The following is a 24575-nucleotide window of genomic DNA, read 5'->3' as shown; positions in this document are numbered from 1 at the left end:
ATCGAGAAACAAAAGACATTGCGAGACAAATAACAAAAGACAAAACAAAAAGCATACCTACAAAAAGGGAATGTGGATGGGAGGGTATGTGGAACCACATGGAGCAGACAGACGTCTAGGGAAGGCTCGGCAGGACTCGCGGATTACCTCTTGACGACTAGACATAACTGTGAAGCGAAGAATAAGATATGCAACTTAGTTCGCAGAATGAACCATGATCACAAAAACATTAAAACCGAATACAAGAATTCAAGGCCATCAAAACAGAATAAAAAAGAACAAATAAACTGTAATGCTGTTGAGGAAGAACTGTCAACATGTATATGAAACTAACTCCATAAAACCTGCAATCAAAAGGATATCGACATCTCAAATATGCAGTTCATTAGTTCATGTAATATGCGGCGAGGAAAAGCCTGAAGAGACCATAGAATCCGTCTTGTGCGAATTGATGAAGCTCTGCAAACGACTGGATCTTTGTAAGTCGTTGTTCTGTTGTTGTAGGTGACCTTAAAAAGACATGGGTGGAAGAGGCCATCTCTAGCACCCATGGAGCGAAGATCAGGTCTCATGTTGAGAAAGGCTTTACTTCTGGCTGCTGTAGCATTAGAATAGTCTTGCGCAAAGAACAGTGTGGAACCGGACCACGTGATCCGTTGAATAGCTTTGGCTGCTACCAATACTTTCAGCAAGTCCGTATATTCTAGAAAATAAAGAATGACTCCTCTTGGTCTTTGTGAAGAAGAAGTAGTAGCAGAGGCTCGTCCCAGTCTGTGGACGCGTTGTATGTTCAACGTAGTGTCATCTCACATGTGTAGGATTTTAGGGAGGAAAGATATGAAGAATGCAATGGAGTCTATATTTTCGGCCCCTTCCGCCAGACCATAAATACCTAAGTTATTTCTTCTGTTGCGATTTTCAAGGTCCTCAACCTGCTTCTGAAGAGTTGAAACTTGAGAGTGCAAGAAAGTGACCTTCTTAGTAGTTTTGTTGAGGGAAGAGACATTGTGCTCTACTGCAGTAAGTCTTGTATCTAGTTGCGACCAGTTGTCTGAAAGGATTTGTAGTTTAGAATTAGTCTCCTCCATGAAGGGTCGAAGGGCTCTTATCTCCTGTAGCAGCAATTCCATTGAAACTGCGGAAGCTGGCTTATGGGGCAAAGGGGGATCTTTTTTCAACCGTTTCACGTTAGATTTTCCTGATGTAGCTTGTGAAGGATTCATTGTTGTGCTGGCGCTTTCTGCCTCAATTAATTGTAAGTCTTCCAGTTTGGATAGCTGTGAGAAAAGTGTAGAGCTTTTAATAAAAGAGCGTTGTGGTTTTGATGCGTTATGAGGAGAGCCTTTCGTTCTACCCATGAACTGGAGATGTAGGTAAAGAAGAAAGTTCTGAAGGTGAATCCAGAAAAAATTGACTGAAAGATAAGTAAAAGAAGGAAGCAGCTTCAACCTGGAGTACGCAGTGCTTTAAATAAAGATTAAGCAGACAGGTGTATTGATGTGGCCTATGAGGGGCTATCAGATAGTCACTATCTTAAAGAATAAGGATCACTGCAGTCGTTGCTGCACATGAACTGTGCTCCCTCAAAACGCCCTCACCTTCTTCTTAAAATGCGTCATAAGAGCCAGCATTCAGAGCAAAGAAATGAAAAATTCAAAAATATCCAGCATTTGAAGTGACAGCATAAGTGAAAATTAGTAAAAAAACAGTTAATGATCATCTGAGTACTGGAAAGTTTGCCACGTTGGAGTTGTGAGAGAAAAACTCAAGATGGCGGTCATATCATAATCCCCTTAACAGCTGTGGAATAATGAATCAGTGTGGGATAGCTGTGCCACGATAATGTCACCATTTTTGTGGGCAGTAAAGTCATGGTATTATAAATGGGGTTCCAGGCATATCAAGGCAGCCCAGTTTCAAATCTATGAAGCAGCAAAGCTCTCGCTGCTCGAGCCGAGTTCCCAAAATGGCGGGCGAATTCGCGCAGGAGTGTTTTACCTGGAAATATTACTTGTTTTTCGCCTTGAACGGCTTCGGGTGTCGTCGCGTCTCTGTCTACATCGGTTCACCGATGTTTCCCCATGAACAGCTTCACTCGGAGTTCCATTATAGCAGGACTCCTCCGTGTTGGTGCCGGGAGCCTCACGGAGACGCCTCCATGCTCGTCGGGCGCACTCCCCCCTTCCTCCAATTCCTTGACCTCTTGCTCTTCATGTGAATTAGTTTAGGTGCAAATAAAGAGTACAGCCTACAGGGTGGATAGAGTGGCAATGGGATCCTGGGGACCACACACAGTTCTCTATGGTACGCAAGTGGATAGACTTTTTCCGCCCCACACACGGACGGTGGTGAAAGTGTGGAAGGCTGCCACAAAATACCTGGGGTGGGATAAGAAACTCTTGGGTATGACTCCTCTCTGGGCTGGGGACTTTCTTAAGAATGTAGGCAACTTAACTGGCTTTGCTAAATGGGAACTGCTAGGAATAGAGACGTTAGGAGATGTCTGGAGAGGGGGAGCATATATAAATTTCAAGGAGCTGCAGCAGGATTATTCGATGGGTCAAGGGAAATGGCTGCGATACTGGCGACTAGGCCATGTGCTCAAGAAACATATCAGGGAAGGAGAGACAACAATAGAGGGCGGCCCGTTAGAAGATCGAGTACTCACAGAGCAGATACGAGATAAGACAATTTACATATACTATAAAAAAATAATCAATAATGCTCCGTACCCCACGGCCACTCTCAGACTAACATGGGAACAAGATGTTGGTAGTGTAGAAGACTAGCAATGGGTGGAAGTACTCTAAGGCCCGAGGGAAGTGGCGATCCGGACTAGATTCAGACTAATGCCATTACAATTTTTACATAGAGTGTAATATCCCAGGTCAGTGCTTTCTAGAATGGGCAGGTGTGCAGACATGAGTTGCCATAGAGGATGTGGGTTAGAGGGATCCTTTTATCACCTCCTGTGGGAGTCCCCGAGCATTCGTGAATTTTGGATAAAGGTCGCTTGAGCAATGTCGAAAGTGGTGGGGCTGGAGGTTACGCTGGATCCCAAGTGGTTCCTCCTGATTACAGAGGCGAATGAGGACTGGCCTCAATATGTAAAGACTTGGTTGGGATTGGCAGCAATAGTAGCCAAGCAAAATATCGCTGGGAAATGGGGTGCGACATCCACCCCCACGTTGGAGGAATGGGAAAATGACCTCGACTGGTGCTGGCAAGCCGAGACAGTGATCTATAAAAGTAGAGGGTGCCCCAAGAAAGGAGAGAAAATCTGGGAAGCATGAAGGGTACATCATGGATTCTAAAAGGGAGGTAGGGAATGATTGTACGGTTAATGAATGTGGACTTTCAATGGTCAACATGAATAGTAAATTTAAATGTACTATAAGATTGAAGTGACTATTGGTATGCTCTTTGTATGTACGAACATGTCATGGTTTAATAAAAAGATTTACAAAAAAATATATATATATAATGAATGTAGTGAGAATTTAAACACATCAATGTAAAAGTTGTAATTTGTTGCAAAAACGTATTATATAAACTTTATTATAAGCCACTTTCAAAAACAGTTCTAGTTTATAATGCATGTTAACATGCAGAGAGATTCCTGTTAATGTGTAATGAACTATAGCTGTGTCAAAATAAACATACAGCATAAATTGCTCCTTTCTGTTAACTTCTGTTCATCTCCGTAAAAGAGTTCAGAAGACCTGAAATGTTAGTTCTCATTTTTACAGTTTAAATTGCAGTTGTAATTCTGTTCCTTTTTTCCCCGTAGTTTTAAATAGCGCGAACATGGCCCGAAGGTATCAGGTCGCTTTACATAAGCACCGGTTGCATTACACAAGGACACATACATTTTTTGTAGGCACGGGGAGATTAAGTGATTTGCCCAGAATCACAGGATGTTGAGCGACATTGCCGAGACTCAAACCCGGTTCCCCAGATAAGAGATCGACTGCCCTAGCCATTAGGATACATCCTCTCCCCAGACCTTGACCTGCCATTCGCACCAGTTATGGTGACCTTACAACACAACTGTAATAACCTATTATAGCTGGGCAGCTACATCGTTTTCATGTTACATGTGACTAGTGATGTCACAACTGTACTGTAATACGACAATTAGAGCCAGTTTTGTAAAGAGATTGTAGACTCCTATGTACTATAAATAAATACACCTAGTGTTGAATGTTCGTAGGATGCAGATTTCAAGTCTCCCAGTACTTAATTTTGATGGGGTAAGTTTGAAATAGCAAAGCTGTGTATTCAAGAGCAATAAATGTTATCCTCTAAACTAAACTGCTGATCACATAATATACTCCAATATTAGAAACAATCTCTCACACTATATCACCACATCCATATCTCAAGGGAAATGGTAATAAACTGTTTATCCAGCCTTGCATGCATGGATTCATATTCCAGCTTCATTGCAAACCTAGTAATTATGATGTGGCCCTAGAATATCTCTTTTTGAGAAGATCATCTGACAAAAATATAGTCTGCTAATTAGAGTCCACAAACATATTGCTCCATTGGAGGTAACACTAGAACATTTACACATAACATATATTTCAGAAAATATTTCTATATTTAATATTCTGATATACAACCTTAATTACTCTACTCAGTAGTTTACTTCACAATTCCATTGAGCACAGCCATCGCAATTAGCCATCATAATGCAAACTTAACCACCCAAAGCTCAATCCAAAATTCTGTTTTCCAATTACCAGTGTTATATCCAGAGAACGCGACATAGCATTTGTCCTAGGAAAGACACAGTTCTTAGAATACTGTTAGGTGAAATGACGTAGCCATACTGATACTGACTGTCAGTGAAATGTATGGCATTCAAAAAGAAAAAAATATCTTAGATATTTGTGCCTAAAAAAACACAGTAGTCATCTTCCACATTCTGTGATGTCACACACCTTTGTAAATCTTCCACCACTAAGCACTTCTTTGTTGACAAAATAAATAACATGCCAATGGCATTGACATCTTAAATACTCTTTATAATATATTTCTGCATGTTTCTATTCATGATTTAACTGCATAAAGTCCCTCAAAGCAACCTTAAGCAGCAACAACATACTTTCTTTTTTCACCTCTTTGACTCTATACCTTCACATAATAAATACCTCACTCAAAGCTTGTACTTCCTCGGCAGCTAGCTAATCCCTCCTTTGCTTTAAATGGTCATGATGCTTCACCTTAACCTGCCATTTAACAAACTATCACCCCCCATTGTTTCTCCTTAAGAATATAGAAAATAAATGATATTGAAAAATCAATGGTTCTCTCACCCTGACAGTTTCCTCCAGGCTTACCATTCAAGCTTCTGGTTCCATAGCAATGGACAAAGTGCAACAGGCTGTTGCTGATGCCCTAAATATTACTAACAAAGGGGCTGATGCTTCCTTGTGTGGTGTCTCTTGACATTTACACAGTATTCAACATCATCAATCATACATTTCTTCACGATACTCTCTCCAACTGCATGGGTATCACTCAGGCTGTCTTTGTCTGACTACCTCATCCTTTGTAAAGAGAAAAAAACATGCTAAGATAACCTTCTCTAAATTACCTCAACTATCAGTCAAACACACATGTCCCTAAGGCACCAAGGCTTTACAATGATTTTCAGGCTCTACATGAAATCTTCAGGGTACGACTGGCTAATAAAGCCATCTACTTACACAAGTATCGTGGAAACGCTCCCTGCACACTATTCAATCATGTATATCCCTGGGGGGCTGCTGAGGCACCATTCATACGAGTGTGGGTACAGGAGCTCGACAGATGCATGATAGCTGAAAAAGAAGTGTTCATCATTAGAGGGTGCCCCAGAAAGTGGGAAAAGAATTGGAAGGCGTGGAATAGCTATAGAGGGTCCCTATGCACATCCCCGTTGGTGGACCTGACGTTAAGGCGGAAGGAACTTAGGAAAGTGTTAACATTGTGAATGTAATCTTACATATGTTATTCATTTTGGTGTGCTATGGTGCTGCGGACACAAATGTGAATCTATCTGTGTGCTTGACAAAATTTAATAAAATATTATTATTAAAAAATAAAAAATAAATCATGTATATCCAACCTTGAACCCCTCAAAATATATTTCTTTCTGTCAATGGTGGAAAGTTTTCTTCCACCCTCTCCACCAAACTCAAGTACTTTGGTTTCTATATCAATCCTTGATTTTTATTCAAACAAAATTTTAAAAATTAATCATGGACTGCTTGTTGTAAGTTTCTAGCATCTAATCAATCCACAACACCTTCTACACAGTACAAGCACTTCTATCTTCATATATTAAGTTCAAATCTCCTTAAAACATTTACAAAGATATCCGACCAGTAAGCCAGACTACCCATCTGAAAACTTCCTAAATGCTCTGCATCACCCACTAAACAACAGGAAAATTGCCAATACTGATCACCATTCAGTCACCCATTCACAACAAGATCACACAAACCAATTTTTATGATCAACAAAATGAATTATTTTATTTTGAAGTTTTAGTTCTTTGGAAAGAAATTTGGGGAAAGAATTTTTTTGACATTTATTTCTGCATCACCCACAGCACAACCAGATGAAGCTGGATATTTCCAAGACAAGGAAACTAAAATCCTAAGAACATCTGCCTCCTCCTTAGCTCTCACCTTCTTAACAAACTCGCCCTCTACTCAGATTGGCCTTTTTACTCCTGACTTTCAGGAAAAAAGTCACACCCGTTCTCTTCTACCTGTCACTTCTCTTTCCAAACTGGATCTGGAGTTTCTCTTGCAGATATGCTCTTTCGCCACTTGGCACATTCATAGCAACTCTTGATGTGGAGCCCTGCACCCCTCATCCTTAGAAGTGATGCCCATAAAACTGCTGCTTGCTCCTTTAAAGTCAGAGTTTTTCTCATGCATCACAGAAACAGTAGATCCTGCACTTGCTGAAATTTCTCACTATCTTTTTCAAATTCTTTTACTGTGGAAATATGTTTTTTAGAAGATGCGTAATAACTCATAGTGAAAACCATGTTGGGGTTGGTGACACTGGATATCAGTGTCATTTGTGGTGCATGTAGTGCTTTGGACCGGACTATGTCTCTTGGCACTGTGATTCCTTGTCTTTCAAATGCATCTCAGAGTCCTTAAAGGGGAGAGGCAAAAGCCTTTCTTGTTTTTCCTCTACCTGATAAAAGTAGGTCCTGCTCTTGCTGTCCCATATGGAGTAAACTAAAAGGGTCCATGAGAAGCTGTTCCCCTAACAGATCCCACAAGGAGCAGAGACACATCTTAATGATGAAAATGCAAAGGTCCCAACCAAAGTCATGTATCTCTTCAAACACCACTCTAATTAAGCCTCACTCCTGCAATGAGAGCAGCAGTGACTGAACGTCCAAATCAATCTTCTTTCTCAGTGGAAGATCCAGTCCCACACTGGAAAATACACAAGTAAAGATTCCCCCTCTCTCTGCTGGTTTGATGAGTTTAGATACCCCATAATTTTGTTGCAATGGATGTTACTCACCGTCTATGGTTGATTAAATAATTATTTCATTCTTTTCTTGAATGGTATTGCCACTGTGCTGTTGTCTACCGCTTCTTCTTCGTAGCATTTGCCCCCTCAGCTCCAGCGTGGTCCTCTGCCCCTGTCAGTGTTCCCCTGAAACTTTGTCCATGATACCATTTCTGGCACTTCAGTTGTGACTGACATTTTTGTTGATCTCTAAGCCCCCATATCAGGCGGTGTCACCAGTGCAGTTTCAGATGCCAGCTATGTTTCTTTTGCTATATAAGCCAACAGATAAGTTAGGGTTTATTCTGTTGAATGAAAACACCATAATGTCTCACATATTGAATCATTCAGAAACTTCCAATCATTCTATGAGACACACCCAGAATGGTACTTCTTAATTATTTTCAGAATCCAAATATAGATGTTGAGTCTATAACTGAGACGGTGTATTCCCTCATCTACATATTGCAAGAAACCTGAATTCCTCACCTGAAAGTGCATTACTATGTCCCATGTGAGATCTTAGATAACACTCAGCCTTCTCTGCAGCAATGAAGAAGATTGCAAAGGTCTGGGACATCCAAGTGCAGATGGCAGAGAGAAGAACAAACAAGATCACTGAAATAATAGAGCCTTATTCCTTCCAGTCAACACCCCTTCTGCCTTTTAATGGTGAAGTTTCTGTACCTATCCTTGAACAGAGCCTTCTTCTGTGCTTGTTTTAATCATAAACACAGGGATCAAATACAAACCTGCACTATAGATATCTATTGAGTATCCAACTCTGGAGATTGTGGTTGTGCAGGCTTCTTCTGCAGGCAGCAGAACAAATGCATCTGAGCAAGGAATCAAAGAAACTCAATTTATTGGGATTTAAACATTTTGCTTCAGGTAACCTAGCTGTTAGGTGCACCGTGGCATTTAAGTTCCTAGCCTTACTTCCTGTGTGCCCTTTGTCAGATGGCCAGAAAAACAATAATGTTTGCACACATACCCTTTCCACAGGTGGCTTCAGGCAGCCTTGCAACTTCCAAACTTCAAAACGTCTATTATAGAAATGGTGATGAGGTTCCTGGGTTTGGCATGGATGGACTTAACATGTTTCTTCTCAGGTGTATAATACAGACTTTTGAACTTTCTCATTGGGAAATGATCCCTGGTATGAAAGCTGATGAACCCACATCACACCAGAAGATCTTGGTCTTTCTTGATCTTGTAAGCCCTTTTCATAGCAGTTGCAATAAGGCTGAGTAGCAAAGTCATTGGTTACAGTACATACCCCAATAAGTGCAGGAATACCTTCTGCTTTCAAGACAGAGGAGCAGAGATTGTAAGCAATGTACTCCTCTGACTTTAGCCGCTGCTGCCCAAAAAACGATGTTAACATGGTACCTTCAAACTAGCATCCATGTTGGGTAGGGGTCAGGCTTCCAGGTCTTGTAGAGTAGTGAAGATTACCTTGTACTAACAGGTCCAGCATATTACTCATTGAGATAATCTCTGCTATTCTTTAAGACTACCCTTCCTGTTTTTCCCAGCATCTGTCTCTTATTTAGTTATGCTACAGGATAAAAAACATGATTTACCAGGCTGCAGTATAGTGAGTGTCTCATAGCAATACTACCAAGCGTGTCATTCAAGATACATTCTCTTGCACATGATGACAAGGGACTTGTGATCTCTTCATGATCTTCACGTTTTGATAACATTCTTACAGGAGGAAAAGTCCAAAATGGTAACTTTAGCAATGACCCTTTTGGCTCTGGGACTGGAAGACTTGACTTTGTTGGCCTGTACAATGCATACTTCCATATTCCTGTAAGACTCAGCCAATTTGCTCATTCCTCTGGCCTAATATCTGCACCAAGGTCCCTTGCAAAGTTTCTGGCAACATAGCAGCACAATTCACATGGCAAGTTTTCAGTGTGTTTCCTCTTTAAAGCAATTCATTAAAAAAAGCAAAGGATCACCTGAGAGCAGAAACAAATCTACCCAAGACCTAAAGCGTGTTGCTTGTCTCTGTTGTGTCTCAGCACATCACATACAATTCTGTCCCAAAACCAGAAAAGCATCAAGGCTGTGTTGGACACATTATAAGTGTTAGCATTTTACCTTGGCAGAAAGGGTACCGAACATCCTCCTTACACGTCAGCTTTTAATTCCATTGGTCAAACTCCAAACAATCCTATTCATCTGACTGTCGAGTCTCTTTGCCTCTGGTGTCTTCTAGGACAATAGATAAGGACCATGATAAGAGTCCTCCAATGATAACTTCACTCTAAATGGAACAGTTTTAGATCTCTCTAAGATAGGATGCCAACCTCCCCAAAGTTTATGTGGATTAGCCATCCTCAGAAGAGATCCAAGCTGCTTAACTTTAGAACTTTATGGTGATAGATATATCCCATGGTGATTGGGAGCACATCTGGTTGACCTGTTCATCGGTAGAACTTTGTTCTAGAAGGAATGGCGATGGACATCAACCTCCTGTACCTGAGGATAATTCACCTTGTCTTAGAAGCATATTTCCCAGTTGGGTTCTAATGGACAGTATTGCCAGCATGTACAATGACAACAAGTAAGGCAGTAAGTAGTCCATACATCTATATCCAGATGTCATGGACTTCTCAGTCTTGATGTATGGTCGATCCCTGAGTGTGGCTTACAGGGCCTGTTAAGGACAACTATTAGGCCTGCTATCTCAACCGGTTCTGCCCTACCAACCAAGAGTGTGAACTTAATCAGGAAGTCTTTATTCAAGGTAAAAAGGGGAGTATGAAACTTCAAAGAGATTCCAGGGCTGAGGTAATCTGGGGATGCATTTGTTCTGCAGTGAACCTCAGAGTTTATGCATACTTCACCTTTCCACCAATGTCTTCAGTTTTCCGATTAACAATGATTTCGGTAGCCCTTGACCGGAATAAATAGCTGCTATGTAAATCTACTATATTTCAGCATTTGCCCTCCCTCATGGAAGACCTTATGATGCAGAAAAGATAAAGATTGTGCTTCCCAAACTGTGGACTTTATGCCTTAAGGATTGGAGGCAAAGAAGCCAGCTCTGTCCAGGGGAATATTGTTCAAATTGGTTCCAAAAATTGTCCTTGCCTTTCAGAGGGTGTTCAACAAAACTACGTCAGATAGAATTAATTAGTAGCAGATTGCACCTCCCAATTTTATTGTCCCATGGCAAGATTTCTTGAGTTTACAGATTATGTGACAAGGATATGACTCAGTGTAAATTTGGCGAAGGATATCTTGAGACAACTTTGGTTTTTGCTCATTTTCAAGAACAAGGTTCTTCAGATACTTTTTTTTCTTCAACCACATCTTTTCAAGACAGAGGAGAGAATAAATTTACTAGACCAGCAAATAGCTTGTTTTTGTGTCTATTGCTCAAAATTGTTCACGGCAGAGAAAATGTAATTTTTGGGTTCTATGGGGCTCAATACATCATGCAGTGAAAAAGGCAATCTCTCCCTGAATTGCTGTATGTATAAAAACGTCAATCTCCCACTCGATTGTGCTTTACTATCAGATTATTGCACCATTTGAACCACCTGCAGGTATTAGCGTGCATTCTTTGTAAGGACGTATGTTGAACTGCAATGTCCTTACAATACATATTTACAAGGCATTACTTTATGGACTTAATGGAAAAAAGAAGGTTAAAACCTGCTGTTGTCCAATAATTCGTAGTCTTTTCGTTGCCGCTATTTCCAAAGAGACTCTTATGAATTTTCAATTTATTGCTGTAAAGTTTTGAATCTGAGGGAAGAAGTATGGATTAGCGGTACAAGATGCTTACCATGGTAACACTTTTTTCTGATGGATCTTCTCAAAGTCTACTCATCACTCTTCATGACCCCTAACTCTGAGGATTCTTGGAACATTTATTTTGGTAATGTTGTTTCTATTTCTCCATCTCTTCCTTGGCCCTCAACATGTGGAATTGAGGTAGTACTGGCAAAAAAGATTCCTTATCCACCAATCCATAAAACTAGATTAGTAATTAATCCTAAATGATTAGTCTCTGGGAAGTGAGAGTATCCCTCAGAAAACGTTCTACAGATGTTAAGCAATGAGTTAATCTCTAACACAATGAGAACTGCTAAAGCAGATTCATGTAAAAAAAATGCCTTTAGATTATTTGACAACGAAACATTTCCCCATGCAAAATACTAAATTAAATCATATGATCCCAGATCACTTTAAATAATGTTATCCTTATGTTAATGGTAATGACTAAATACATTGTTTCATAGTAGAATTATTTATAGTAAACTAAAATGGAAGATTGCTAATCTCAGATTCTTTATTTGGATTTAATTTGAATGCATAAATTATTAAAGTTTGCTTAAATGTACCCTGATGGCGCATCAGGGTACATTTAAGACCAGTGCTGAAAGTCAAAGGAGCACAACCACATACAGTGAATCAGAAGGGTCTGTTTAGTATTGAAGATCTAGTTTGTATTCTTCACTTCAATAAACAAGAACAGGATATTAGATGAGGACCACAAGGAAAACGTGATGGTGCAAATGCAGCATTTTGCAGAACGTGTGAATTTGCCACACTGCCACAGGATTGACAATCTGCTGTGTAATTTGTTTCTAATGTAGACAGATCAAAAAGTATTACAATTAATCCTCCCAGGTTCAATGCAGGGACAGGCACAGTGTCAAAGTTGACTTGTCATCTTCACCTGCTGAGTGCAGTAATTAGGCATTTGAGGAAGTGACAATTTAGTGTGTAAGCATCCCCATTTGTTGGACTTAAGCATGTGGTTGTGTCTGCTGCAAGAAACCTCAAATTCTTAACCTTTGGGAGCCTATAGAGTTTGGTAGAGCAGCTGAACTGCCACAAATTGCTGGTCTACCTGTCCCACCAAACTCACAGTTCCACTGCCTCAATTAGAGGTGAGAGAACTGCAGGGTTTCCTCTGGTGGAGCATCACCTGCCTCTTCTAGTGGAAACACTTGTCCTGGCTTTTATTTAGGGTGGGATATTTATCACTAGTTTAACATGCCTGGGACCACCCTACAAGGCATGGCAGTCGTGGGCTAGGTATTTAAACAGTGAAACCCAAAACAAACAAAGACTCTCCCTGTTCATAAGGGTAATTTGTTTCTTGTTTTTCTAAAGCAGACTCCCATTTTGGGAGTTTTCTTTTCGAAAAAAACCTTTGCAGAGCGGGGCAAAAGAACATGGTTAAAGCCAGAGCTTCTGCTGATTTCGGGGGCTGGTGGGCCACCTTCCACATACTAAATGCTTTTCTTGGTCTTTAGAAGTATCCCATATATGTTATATCTCTTTTTGATTCTCAAAATATTTCCTAGTGAGACATACATGATATGAAATGTACTGTGCCGGGCTACAGAGATATTTTGTAATGGAAAGAGATGCTTCCAGAGGGCTTAAAGTGTCCACAGAGGATAAATCCAACCATGAAGTAAAGTTTAACAAATATATGTGGCAAACACTAAATAAATGACGCACAACGTTTTCTGATTTACATGCACTATTTTACTCTGGGAGGTAAAAGGGGCATTGTTAAGTTGCCTTTCTTTGCTGCATGGCTCACTCCTTCACTGCTGCATAACTCCAATGCCCCTAATTATAAGTCTCAATAACAATGCATAATTGTATAGTTTCAGATGCAAAGAGTGGAAAAGGGCGCAGTCCAGATGAGGAGCCGGAATCACCAAGCCCGATTAACCAGAATGTTGCTATGGCTATCGCTGGAAACCAGTTCAACATGAAAACCAACACAATGTCCCTTTCTTCACTGGTAGGCAGAGATTTTTATAGTATTTTACAGTGCAAGAGGGCGGCCATCTTTCTTTCTAGGCTGGTATTTTGTTTGGTGTGGTAATACCTCACTCTGTGCATACTGCTAACTCGGGGTGCAGCAATCACTGGGGCTTTCACCTGTCATTCTGAACTCTGCAGCACGGGATAGGGGTTGACATAAAACCACCCCATGTTTTCCACCATTTGACGTGTGAAATTCGCCAAAATGCCAGGAGTAGCGGAAGTGACATCACTTGCCATTTGACCTTTGCTTTGACTCACACACACATGCTTACACATACTAACACATTCACACACTCTTGCGCACATAAACATACTCTCACCCGCAAGCATGCATACAACATGCATTTAACAGCATTTTTTACTTACCTTAGCGTCCAGACAGGGTCATATTCCAGCTAATGTACTTCATTTTTTAATGACAGCAATATTGAATAATATTATTCACTATTTGTATAATAAACTAAATGACAGAAAATCAGGCAAGTGGAGCTCCAAACAGCGTCCATTAGGAAGAGCTGCCTCTGTGTTACAGGCACTGATTTTGCAAACTCTGAGGCCAGGGGTCGCAAACGCAGTGCCGGGGTAGCAAGGGTCACGTCATGGGTCGCAGCTGCGACCCCTAAATCACATCCATGGATGTGGCCTTTCTGTGTGTGTATCCTACAAGGTTTTACTTGGCAAAAATCATACAGGAAAAATCCACAAGGCACAGTAATTATTGGACATGTCGGGATCCTGATTGAGCGCAGAATCCTAGTTGGGCTTGAATTTAGCTTTCTGGCTGGGCCTCAGTGTCTACAACTGGTATGCAACATTCAATAATTATTTGCAAAAAAAGAAGATAGACTTGTCTAGATTGTTGGAATACCATTATTTTATTTATACTTCTAACTCGAAATTGTAACATTCTAACAATGTCTTGATTGAAATTGGCTTTATCACAGCTATTAGTGTCTATGCTCATATTTTATTAGTCTTGTCCGTTTAATTCTTTATTATGTACAATGATTTGTGACTTTATTCAAACCAAATCTTCAGTTATTTTGCCACTGGTCTTGGCATGCATCATAGTATATAGAACATACAGTTTCACCCTCAGAGCATATCCATATATGGACCTTTTTTGCTAAATAGTCTAACAAATGTGTTTTTCGAACACTAGTCTTAGTTCATCATTGTTTACAAAAAAAGTTATTTTTTATTCAGTTGACCCATGTTTCAGGTCATATTGATCTTTTCTCAAGTATGAACTTTTTATGTGTGAGTGTGCTTGTGTGTTTGTTACAAGACAATTTGACTTAGAAAACACAATTTCCGTTTGTCTCATACACTCTGGGGCGCTCTCTGAAGCATCCTTGTGCTATGAAAGCTGCATATGGTTGGTACTTTAAAGTCTAAACCTTATCACCACGAATTTAGAAGTGAGAATTAACAAAATATCTCTTCTCTCCCTGTAAACGTGTGGTTCTCACTAAGATTGCAGCTTTGTGCTTTTAAGGCACATAAATACATCCAAAATGTGTATTGTGCATTTAGACTTACAGTATATATGTCTAATATTTGAATCACTTGCTTTGTATAGTGCCAGATGCATTGCTTTATAAGCACATCCGAGGTGTTTGTCATTATCAAGCGGTGTTAATCTGCGCATGGCTGAGAATGTTTGTCATTCCCAAGTCACCGGTGGCAAGGGGGTGCCTGCTGTGGGAGAGCCAGTCAAAGTCCTGATTCACCCGATTGCTTTTTCTTGTTCCAAAACTTACACTCTAGCTTGCTTTTTAGCAACTCGCAATTTGTGAGTTTCAAACCCTGATGTACGACAGAGTCTCAGACACTGTTTGCGATTCCCAAATGGGTTGCAAGGGACCTGCCTCATTAATATTCATGAGGCAGGTCGCAATTTGTGACCCATTGGGAGTAGCCATAACGCACAGGGATGGTGGCCTGCTTGGGTCAGCAACATTTAACATGGGCTTCAATTGGAATTCCAAAGAGCATATTATCAAGCCCATTATCGCCGTTTTAGCGACAGTTTTCTGCCGCTAAAGCAGCGATAATTTTATCGCCTGGCTTGTTAATATGCCAGCAGTCTGTGACTGCTTTTTAAATAAAGCAGTTTTTTTCTGAAATGCAGCCTGATTACCTTAAAGGAAAACGGGAAGCATTTCAAAAATATAAATGAAAAGTTTCCTTTTCATTTTTTTACAGTGGACAGTGGTCTGTGGGAACACTGCCTGCTCTGAAAAAATTTTGGCACCCCATTCTCAAAGGTGAATGGGTCTCTTGTGGACCCCTTCCCATTTGCGAATGGCTTACCACCAATTTGAAATTGGTGGTAATCTACAAATGTTTTGCGACCGAATTCCCGGTTGCAAATCATTCATACATACCATTACAACTCTCTATTAGGAGGAGGTGCCCTTACATGCCCCTTCCTAAAATCGACTTGCAAACCCTATTGTGGGAGTCGATAACAGGTTACCGACTTGCAAAATAGGGTTGGTACATAGGAACATTCATTTTACTGGTCGCAATGAGTCGTACATCTGGTCCTAAGCTCTGTGCAAGAGCACAAGTTCATGCTGCAAAAGTTTACAAAAGTCTACCCTCTGGTGGACAGAAATAATATGACAAAAATTGGTGGCTGCTTTGTCTTATTTATTTGTTTATTTTTTAGATTTTATATAGAACGGACATGGCTCGTGGGCATCAGAGCGTTTTACAATAAAGCAGAAAGTATCAATTACAAATTGAAAATATACATGTTCATTAAGGATAGAGAGAACACGAGGCTAACCTCCTGATGAGGTAGAGCGCTTAACAGGTGTTCGTTGTAAAACATAGGAGCAGTGACAATCAGGATTGTACTGACTGAGGTTTGTCGGCACTTGGTAGGAGCGTCAGGGGTAAGAGTGGGTTAGGCTAGGTGTCGTTCAAAGAGAAGAACTTTGAGGTCCTTTTTGAAGGTGACATGACGTGGTCAGGCGTAGGCTTGGCAGGAGAGAGTTCCATAATCTTGTGGTGCTTCCAGAGAAGGATTAGCCCATGCATCACTCGTGTTTGAAAGTGGGGGGTTCGAGGAAGAGCAATTTAGCGTTTCATAAGTCTTGGTCGGCTCCTGAGTTTTTCAATTTCTCAGAGAGGTCCAAGAGTAAAGGGGAGTGCGGTGCTTTATGAGAGATGCAGGCAGTTTTAAATTGAGCTCTTGCTTCTATGGGAAGCCACTAAAGTGAGCATAGAATGGGGGAGATATGGTCGAATTCTTGTGTGCTGTCACAAAGTGGGCTGTTGCTAAAGACTGCTCTGAGAGGACCTAGGTGAACTTTGGGAATGCCAGAAAGTAGTGCACGTCCGTAGCCAAGTCTGGAGGGCGCAAGTGCCTGGACAACAGATTTAATGTTGTGTGCTGGTAGGACGTTTCTGATTCCCCAAAGAAGCCTTAGATGGGAGAGGGCTGTCTCAGCCATGGAGGAGATATGGTTCTAGAAGTTTAGGCCTTTCTCGATGGTATATCCCAGAGAGTTGGCATTCAGAATGATGGAAGGGCCACCGTCCATGTCCAGGAGAAGATTCATCCAGTCTTGGATCGACAACTTAGCTTTCTCTGGAGAGATGAGAAGAAATTGTGTTTTCGCTGGGTTTAGTTTGAGTAGTTGTTAGCCATCCAAGTTTGAACTCTATTTAAGGAGTTGGACAAGTGGGTTCAGTCTTCCAGGCATAGTTAGTTCACCGTTTTCCACATTTAACCTGAACACTAAAATATTGAGTCTAGTAAAACTGCTGTAGAAAAGCACAATTATTTAACTGTTCTAATGTACCATCACTGTGATAATTTTATAGATGTTGAATCTGAGCATTTATGTAATTGGGGGCCAGCTGTACGAATCATTTTACTGGTCGCAAACGGCCCATCAGGCCGCTTGCGACTGCTAAAATGCCTTTTGCCATGTACAGAAGGCAAAATGTGAATCAGTAACTTGCAACCCTTCCTAATACCGAATACCACTCGTATGTATGGATGTTTTGCGACTGGGAATGTGGTCGCAAAACATTCGCAGTTACCACCAACTTCAAATTGGTGGTAACCCATTTGCAAATGGGAAGGGGTCACTAAGGGACCCCTTCACCTTTGCGAATGTGCGAGCCAACATTTTTTAAGAGTAGGCAGTGGTCCCACAGACACTGCCTACTGTTAAAAAAGGAAATGTAACTTTTCATTTTTATTTTTGAAATGTATCTCATTTTTCTTCGAGGAAAACGGTCTGCATAACTAAAAAAATATTGCTTTATTTAAAAAGCATTCACAGACATGGTGGTCAGCTGACCCCATTAGGCCACTGTCCCTGTGATTGTAGCCATTCATAATGAGTCGCAAATTGCGACCTGCCTCATTAATGTTGATGAGGCAGGTCCATTTGCGACCCACTGCATTCCGCTAACAGTGTAAAACACACTTTTGTACATCGCAGTTTGCGATTTCCTAATAGCAAGTTGGTTAAATTAGCTATTTGGAATTCCCAAACATACTTTTTCTGGCCCGGAATGCTTGAATATTGTCACACTCTTGGAAGAGCTCATGTGGCGGGCAGCAGAGTGAGCACTCAAAGGGTCTTAACCCATGTTTGTGAATCCAGCACAAAGAAAGTTAAGTCAGTTACCCAGCTGCCGAGCAGAACCCTGTAACAGTAATCAACAATGTCAGCTACTGAAGTGCCGGTTGAGACTACATCAGAGCCTGGGGGATTCAACCCTATTGGGTCCAGTTGTCACTCTGGGCTGTCCAGCGTAACAGCCATCCTTTATGCTCACCATATCACTCTCCCTCAACCTTCTCCCATTTTCCTGGATCCTTATTCTGTTGTTTGGATGCCGGTGGATACTTGTGGATGTGGTAATCTTTGGTGCTGTCACCTTCACGATGTAGAGAGAAGGATACAAAGTGGAGTCTATTCTCAAGACAAAAAGTATGAATGCAAATACGTTTTTTTCCATTTTCTTCTTAATTTCAGGCAAACGTTTAATCATTGTTTTTGGTCTTTTTTATCAGTCGCACAAGCAGTACAATACGCTGAGCCCCGAAACCACTCGCAACTTGTTGATCTCTTTCCTGTGGATCCTGAAAAATGCAGATCAGACCCTAATTCAGAAGTGGATTTCAGATCTGCAGTCCATTCATCTAAACAGGATCCTAGACCTTCTTCTGATCTGTGTCTCATGCTTCGAGTACCGGGTATGCAGAACCGCAGATTAATTATTGTATACTTTGTGAAACAGTAAAGTGGTGACCAGTTGTATGTTGGAATTATCATTGCGAGCACAGGACCTTTTACGCTTGCTTGATGGGTAATCGGGTAAAACTAGATGCACTTAGCAGTATAGCATGGTGGGTTTGAGTACATGATCCCGCACACTCTTTGCTAGTAAAGATGTTCTGGTTGTAGCTGAAACTGTTAATTCCAAGTGTCATGATTGTGCTAGGAGATATTGAGAAGACTCCTTGCCTTCTACCTGAATGAGTAACCATGGATTGCAAGTCAAGGGAGTATTTTAGATTAGGTTTAGAATTCAGCAATCCCCAACATCATTTGTATTGTGACTTGCTATACTCTGCAATGTGCAGTCCCTGTATAGTCCTTATATTTGTGTTTGCATATCTGTTTCTGCTGATAGACATAGGGATCATAGATAGGACACTTGGCGTAGCACTGATGCAGGAGTAGCAAGGAAACAAGCAACATTTTACATACAAATTCATCATGTTTGAAAATGGTAACTGTTCTTTTGTATGTGATGATGAGCACTGAGAAGTGCACCTACAGTGCATGGTAGAATAAAACGCAAACAGCTCTGTAGTAACCAAGTATTAGTGTACGACCATTTTGGTGATTAGGTCACTAGCTGCCCCTCACTCTCCTGTTCCTTTCTTCTACCTGGTAGCACAGCAATGGCTGCAGCATCAGAGATGGGCAGTGCAACTGTGGCAGGGCCACTACACTCACAACCTGCCTGGAGGCCTCAGTGAGGTGGATATTCGTCTCTCCAAGATGGGCACTTTGATTGTTTGTTCTAGACTGGCGCTGTGCCAGAAGGAAAGGGAGTGGAGCTCAAAGACTGTTAGAACTTGGCCTAGTTTTTTCTAAATAAATGCACTTTGCAGTAACTACTTGATAGCCGTCTTCATGGTGAGACGGAAAGACATCCCTAGCTTAGATGAAAGGGGAGGGGTTCAGACCGCATGGCACAGATTTGCAGCAATAACCTGAAGTTGACTTGCCACTTCTGACTCAGGTAGACTTGTTGGAAGCCTAAGGAATGATGTAAAAATGTACAAGAGGTGAAAATAAGGAAGATAAAAGGAAAACTGAGCCAAAGCTGAATCTCATTGATGGCAGTCCATGCTTATGTTGAGAGATGAAATAAGAAGGGAGGAAAGAAACAACTGGGTAAAGAAAGGTGTGGTAGTCACACTTGCCAAAACTAGCTTTCTCAATTGTCCAGAGTGGTCATCAAACAATCAAACTTTAGTAAGGGGCAGCATAGACATATGGGCATTACAGATGAGTACCACTCACTCCAGATAGGGCTTGTGTCAGGGGTTAACATAGAAGCTTTTGGCAAAACTCATTGGTGCAAGTCTTGTGAGAAGTTGGCCTGGTATATGCTGTCCGATTAATTAAAGTGGGCACCTTGCACCAGTCCAAACAACCCTTATTGAAGATTAGGTTTAAGACCACCTTTATAGAAAGCTATCCTAGTGGTAGCTGTGGAGAGCAGCCTTCAGGCTAAGTCTCGAAGTAATGTAAAGCAGCTTGTTTTACCAGATCAGAACCTCCTGAATGACCAAATGAAAGGAGAGCCACACAAGAGATATATAAAATATATGTATTTATTACTAAACACTCTCTACTAACCTCTTTATTAAATTAGAGCACAAGGTACACAAAACTGAATCAATAGAACAACAGTAAATAGCACAATAAAAAGCGGGCTTCAGGGGGAGACCGAACTATATACTAAAAAAATGGTATAACAGGAACGACTTCACTAGACACAGTGCCTAGAGCACTTAGAATCGCTGGGACCCCAAGGAACCACCCAAAGTAGTGACACAGGGGACCCACAGAGGATGGTTGCAGTGTGACAACACAGACGTGAGCTCCGTACAACTCTATGGAAAAGTCGCAGTTGGAAAATTACAGTTTAAGGACACTTCGGAGAGGACTTCAAGCAAACCCTTTGGAACATAGAAGGTTCTTAGGCCAGCACCCGTGTGAGTACTGAGGTACCCGTGTTACCTGTCCCAGAGGATCCAGGTGCATAGGGGTCAAGTGGTGTCGGAAACCCTCGTTGTTTTCAATGGCGTGATGCGAAGAAGTGCTGCTGTCCGGGAAGATGAAAAGTGTCTGGTGGAATCCAAGCCTGGATCCGAGGTGTTAGGAGAGATTAAAGAAATATCTGATGGTAAAGGAGGTAAAGTTACTGATTCCGAGGGGGTTAGAGAGGTTTTTAGGCAGTTTTATGCTAAATCATATAGCGAAGATCAGCCAGGTGTTCCCTCAGATATCCAGCGGTATCTGGGGGATCTCATTCCTCCTCAGCTTTCTGATGAAGATAGGGAGGCACTAGATGCACCTTTGGAAACTGAGGAAATTCTCGCGGCTCTTAATAATCTCCCCTCTGGTAAGGCTGCTGGGCCTGATTTAATCCCCATCGAATTCTATAAAACATTTCAAAATGTAATATGCCCTGACCTGGTTGATACAATCTTACAGGCACAATCAGGACAATCTGTTCCAGTCTCCTGGGCAGGGGCCGATATAGTGGTGATTCCGAAAAAGGGTAAGTCATCCTAGGAACCGGGCTCATATAGACCTATTACCCTCATGAACTCGGACGCAAACATTTTTTCTAAGGTAATGGCTCTTAGACTGTGTAAAATAATAGGACAATTGGTTAGCCCTACACAGCACGGGTTTATTCCGGGGAGGGGAACTACACAACATGTTCGCAAGGTAATTACTTTATTTGATGCCACGGAAGTCTCAGGAGAACCTATGGCGGTTATGTTTTTGGATGCAGAAAAGGCATTTGACCGGGTCTCCTGGGACTACCTCTGGGCTGCTTTATTATGGTGTGGTATTGGAGTTGGATTTATTAGGGCGATACAGGCACTTTATCGATCACCTACGGCCCAGCTTAGAATTAACGGAGGGCATAAATCGGCAGTGCAGATCAAACGAAGTACCCGTCAAGGGTGTCCATGTTCGCCCTTGTTATTTGCGGTTTACATCGATCCGCTGATTCGCAAGATGGAATTAAATGACCAAATTGTTCCAATTAAGATTCAGGGCCAATTGTTTAAAACTATAGTTTACGCGGACGATGTTGCGATAGTGACTCCTTCCCCTACTAGGGCAATCGTGGAAGTAGAAATGGAGGCTGAGGTATTTGGTCGGATATCGGGATACGCACTAAATGGCCCTAAGACACAGATTATTAAGAATAACCAGGTGATTTGTAATGACGTGCGGGTAGTGAAATCGGCTGGGTATCTCGGTATCAGTATTTCAGCAGATCTAGATAAGATCGTGGAGCGTAATATTGAACCTATAATGGTTAAATGTAAGAAAGATCTTGATAGGATTTACAACCTTCATCTTTCTCTGGTTGGGCGCTCTAATGTGGTTAAAATGATCATCTTGCCCAAATTTCTCTATTTGTTTAGGACAATTCCATTAATATTTGAATGCAAATGGTTCGTGGCAATTGAACATTTGATCAATAGATTACCGAAATTCAAGGGAAAGTATGGTATTGTTAGGTATAACGTTTTTGCAAGTTCAGAGCTATTTGATGAATAAAAAGGGTGGAACTGCCGGGTTCGGTAAAAATAGGATATTGGATGTGATTGAGGGCGGGGCAGAATGTTCTATAAAGAAAATTTATGCTGAGCTATCTGAAATTAAAGAGTGATGATCTGGAAAAATATGGAAGGAAATGGGCAGATAAACTTCAGGTTGATCAGGATTGTTTTCAGGACTCTCTAGAACTGGGGCGGACCATACTTTCCTCAGCAGTATTACAGGCCCAACACTATAAGACGATATATTCGTTATACCATACACCTGATAGGATTGCTCAATGGGGGGAACGACAGGAATTACGTGCCCCCGGTGTGATAGTAGTGAGGCTGACATTGTGCATATTTTTGCGTTATGCCCACAGCTTAATCTGTTGATTGGGGCCATTGAATCTTTTTTAGATATAAACTTAGGAATAAATGTTGCTCTTACGCCAGCATGGATTCTCCTTGGGGTAGGTGGGGGTAACGAGCAGGCTAGCTCGTCTTACTTCTTGTTTATGGCTATGTCAGTCTTGAGAATCTGTGTCGCATCAGCATGGTTGGATAAGGCAGCTCCAACATTCCACCAATGGTTGGCTAGATTGTTGTCAGCATATAATTTGGAAAAAGGGATATATGATAGGAAGGGGAAAAAGGGTAGAATCCTAGGAAAGCGTATATGGGAACCTGTTAGGAGTTGGAAGGAGCATGTTTTAAAATAAGGTGAATGTTTCAAAATAAGTCTGGAAGGATAGCCTGAATGTTTTTAGATTTTGGGGAATAAATGATTGTTTTTTTTAATGCTTTCTGATCAATGTGCCTCCCGGGTATGGGGTAGTGCTATGTGCAAATTACTGTGATTTATTGTTTTTGTGGATAATAGAAAAACTTAATAAAAATATTAAAAAATAAAAAAAAAAAAAAAAGGAAAAGTTGCGGTTGGAAAATTACAGTTTAAGGACACTTCGGAGAGGACTTCAAGCAAACCCTTTGGAACATAGAAGGTTCTAAGGCCAGCACCCGTGTGAGTACCGAGGTACCTGTGTTACCTATCCCAGAGGATCCAGGTGCATAGGGGTCAAGTGGTGTCGGAAACCCTTGTTGTTTTCAATGGCGTGATGCGAAGTAGTGCTGCTGCCGGGAAGATGAAAAGTGTCTGGTGGAATCCAAGCCTGGATCCGAGGTGAGAAGAACCTGAAAGCAGAGGGGACAGAGTCTGGGTCACTTCAGGGTGACCAGGGGCTCAGTAGACAAATGCCCACCAATGTTGTGTGCTTCAGGTGAAAAGTTAGGACGCTTGACTCTGCAGCCACGGGGACCAGGAGACATCAACGATGACCAAAGTCTGGAGGTGAGCTGTCCCACAAAGGATGTCTAGTGCTGGGGGGTCAGTGCCCGGATTGAACACCAACAAGCCTTGGCAATGGCAACCCACGAGGGCAGAGGAAACAAGTTACTGTGAGGACCAGCAAGGTCCTGGGGACTCTCCAAACAATGGAGAGTCAGGGCACATCTGGAGCAACCAGAGAAGCCCAAGGAAAGTCACAGTTACCTTCACAGGGACCCATAGGCCAACGGACCAGGGATTGCGAAGGGACCTCAAACTGAATCACAAAATGCCAGCCCACGGAACACTCGTGGAGTGTAGGCTGGAAGTCTTCGTGGAAATACTGCTCGGGGTCAGGACTACACGTAGCCCAAAGCACAGCCTCAGGGATCGCCAAAAAGCATATGCTGCTGCAAAAGTACACGGTGCACAGGGATTCAGGTTGCACGGTCCCCACGAGGGATACTGTTCTCAGAATTACTGAGGGGTCAGATCAACCTCAGGGACGCTCAGGAACCCACCTCCTGTGTTGCAGAAATCTTCGGAGTCCTCAGGAGCTTGGGAGATGCAAACCGGGCAGATGCGTTAAGGTGCCTGCTGCTACAGGGGAGTAACTCCTTTACTCCAAGGGAGATTCTTCTGTCGTCCAGCGAATTGTAGACCATCAAACTACTTGGTTTCTGTTGCAGAGTTTCATCCAGGTAAAAATCTAGAGTCCTGTAGTCTACTTTATACCCAAGGAAGGGGTTGGACAAATTCTGGGGACCCACCTATGGGAGGGTCAGGACAGAGGGGTGGCTACACCAATGTCCTTTGTCCAGTTTCACGCCAGCGCAGGAACAAATGGCTCCTGCAACCGGTTTGAGCTGGACTATGCACAGGGACACCAAATGTGCCCCAGTGCAGACTTTCAGGCACTATCAGAGTGCACCCACCCAGCCCCAATACACTAAATCCTGTCTGGGAGGTGGTCACACCTCCCTGTGACAGGAAACCTATTGTCAAGCCTTCCCCTGCTCGAGCTCAGCTCAGCAGCAACAGGAGGGCAGACTCGTG

At 41.9% G+C, this 24575-nt stretch overlaps 1 protein-coding gene across 2 annotated transcripts in view; it reads left to right on the top strand.

Moving 5' to 3' along the window:
• Positions 1 to 24575, top strand: part of DOCK8 (dedicator of cytokinesis 8) — a 567196-nt gene that overhangs the window by 438687 nt on the left and 103934 nt on the right. For both annotated transcript variants that reach the window (XM_085632978.1, XM_085632979.1), the window contains 2 exons: positions 13185 to 13324; positions 18398 to 18580. In XM_085632978.1, coding sequence (XP_085489104.1) covers positions 13185 to 13324; positions 18398 to 18580 — 323 coding nt within the window. The remainder of the gene's footprint in view (positions 1 to 13184; positions 13325 to 18397; positions 18581 to 24575) is intronic.

This window comes from Triturus cristatus, chromosome 2_1, assembly GCF_964204655.1.
Source record: "Triturus cristatus chromosome 2_1, aTriCri1.1, whole genome shotgun sequence".
NCBI classification, from domain to species: Eukaryota; Metazoa; Chordata; class Amphibia; order Caudata; family Salamandridae; genus Triturus; species Triturus cristatus.
Note: the sequence above shows the minus strand (reverse complement) of the source record. Positions and strands in the feature narration are given on the sequence as shown.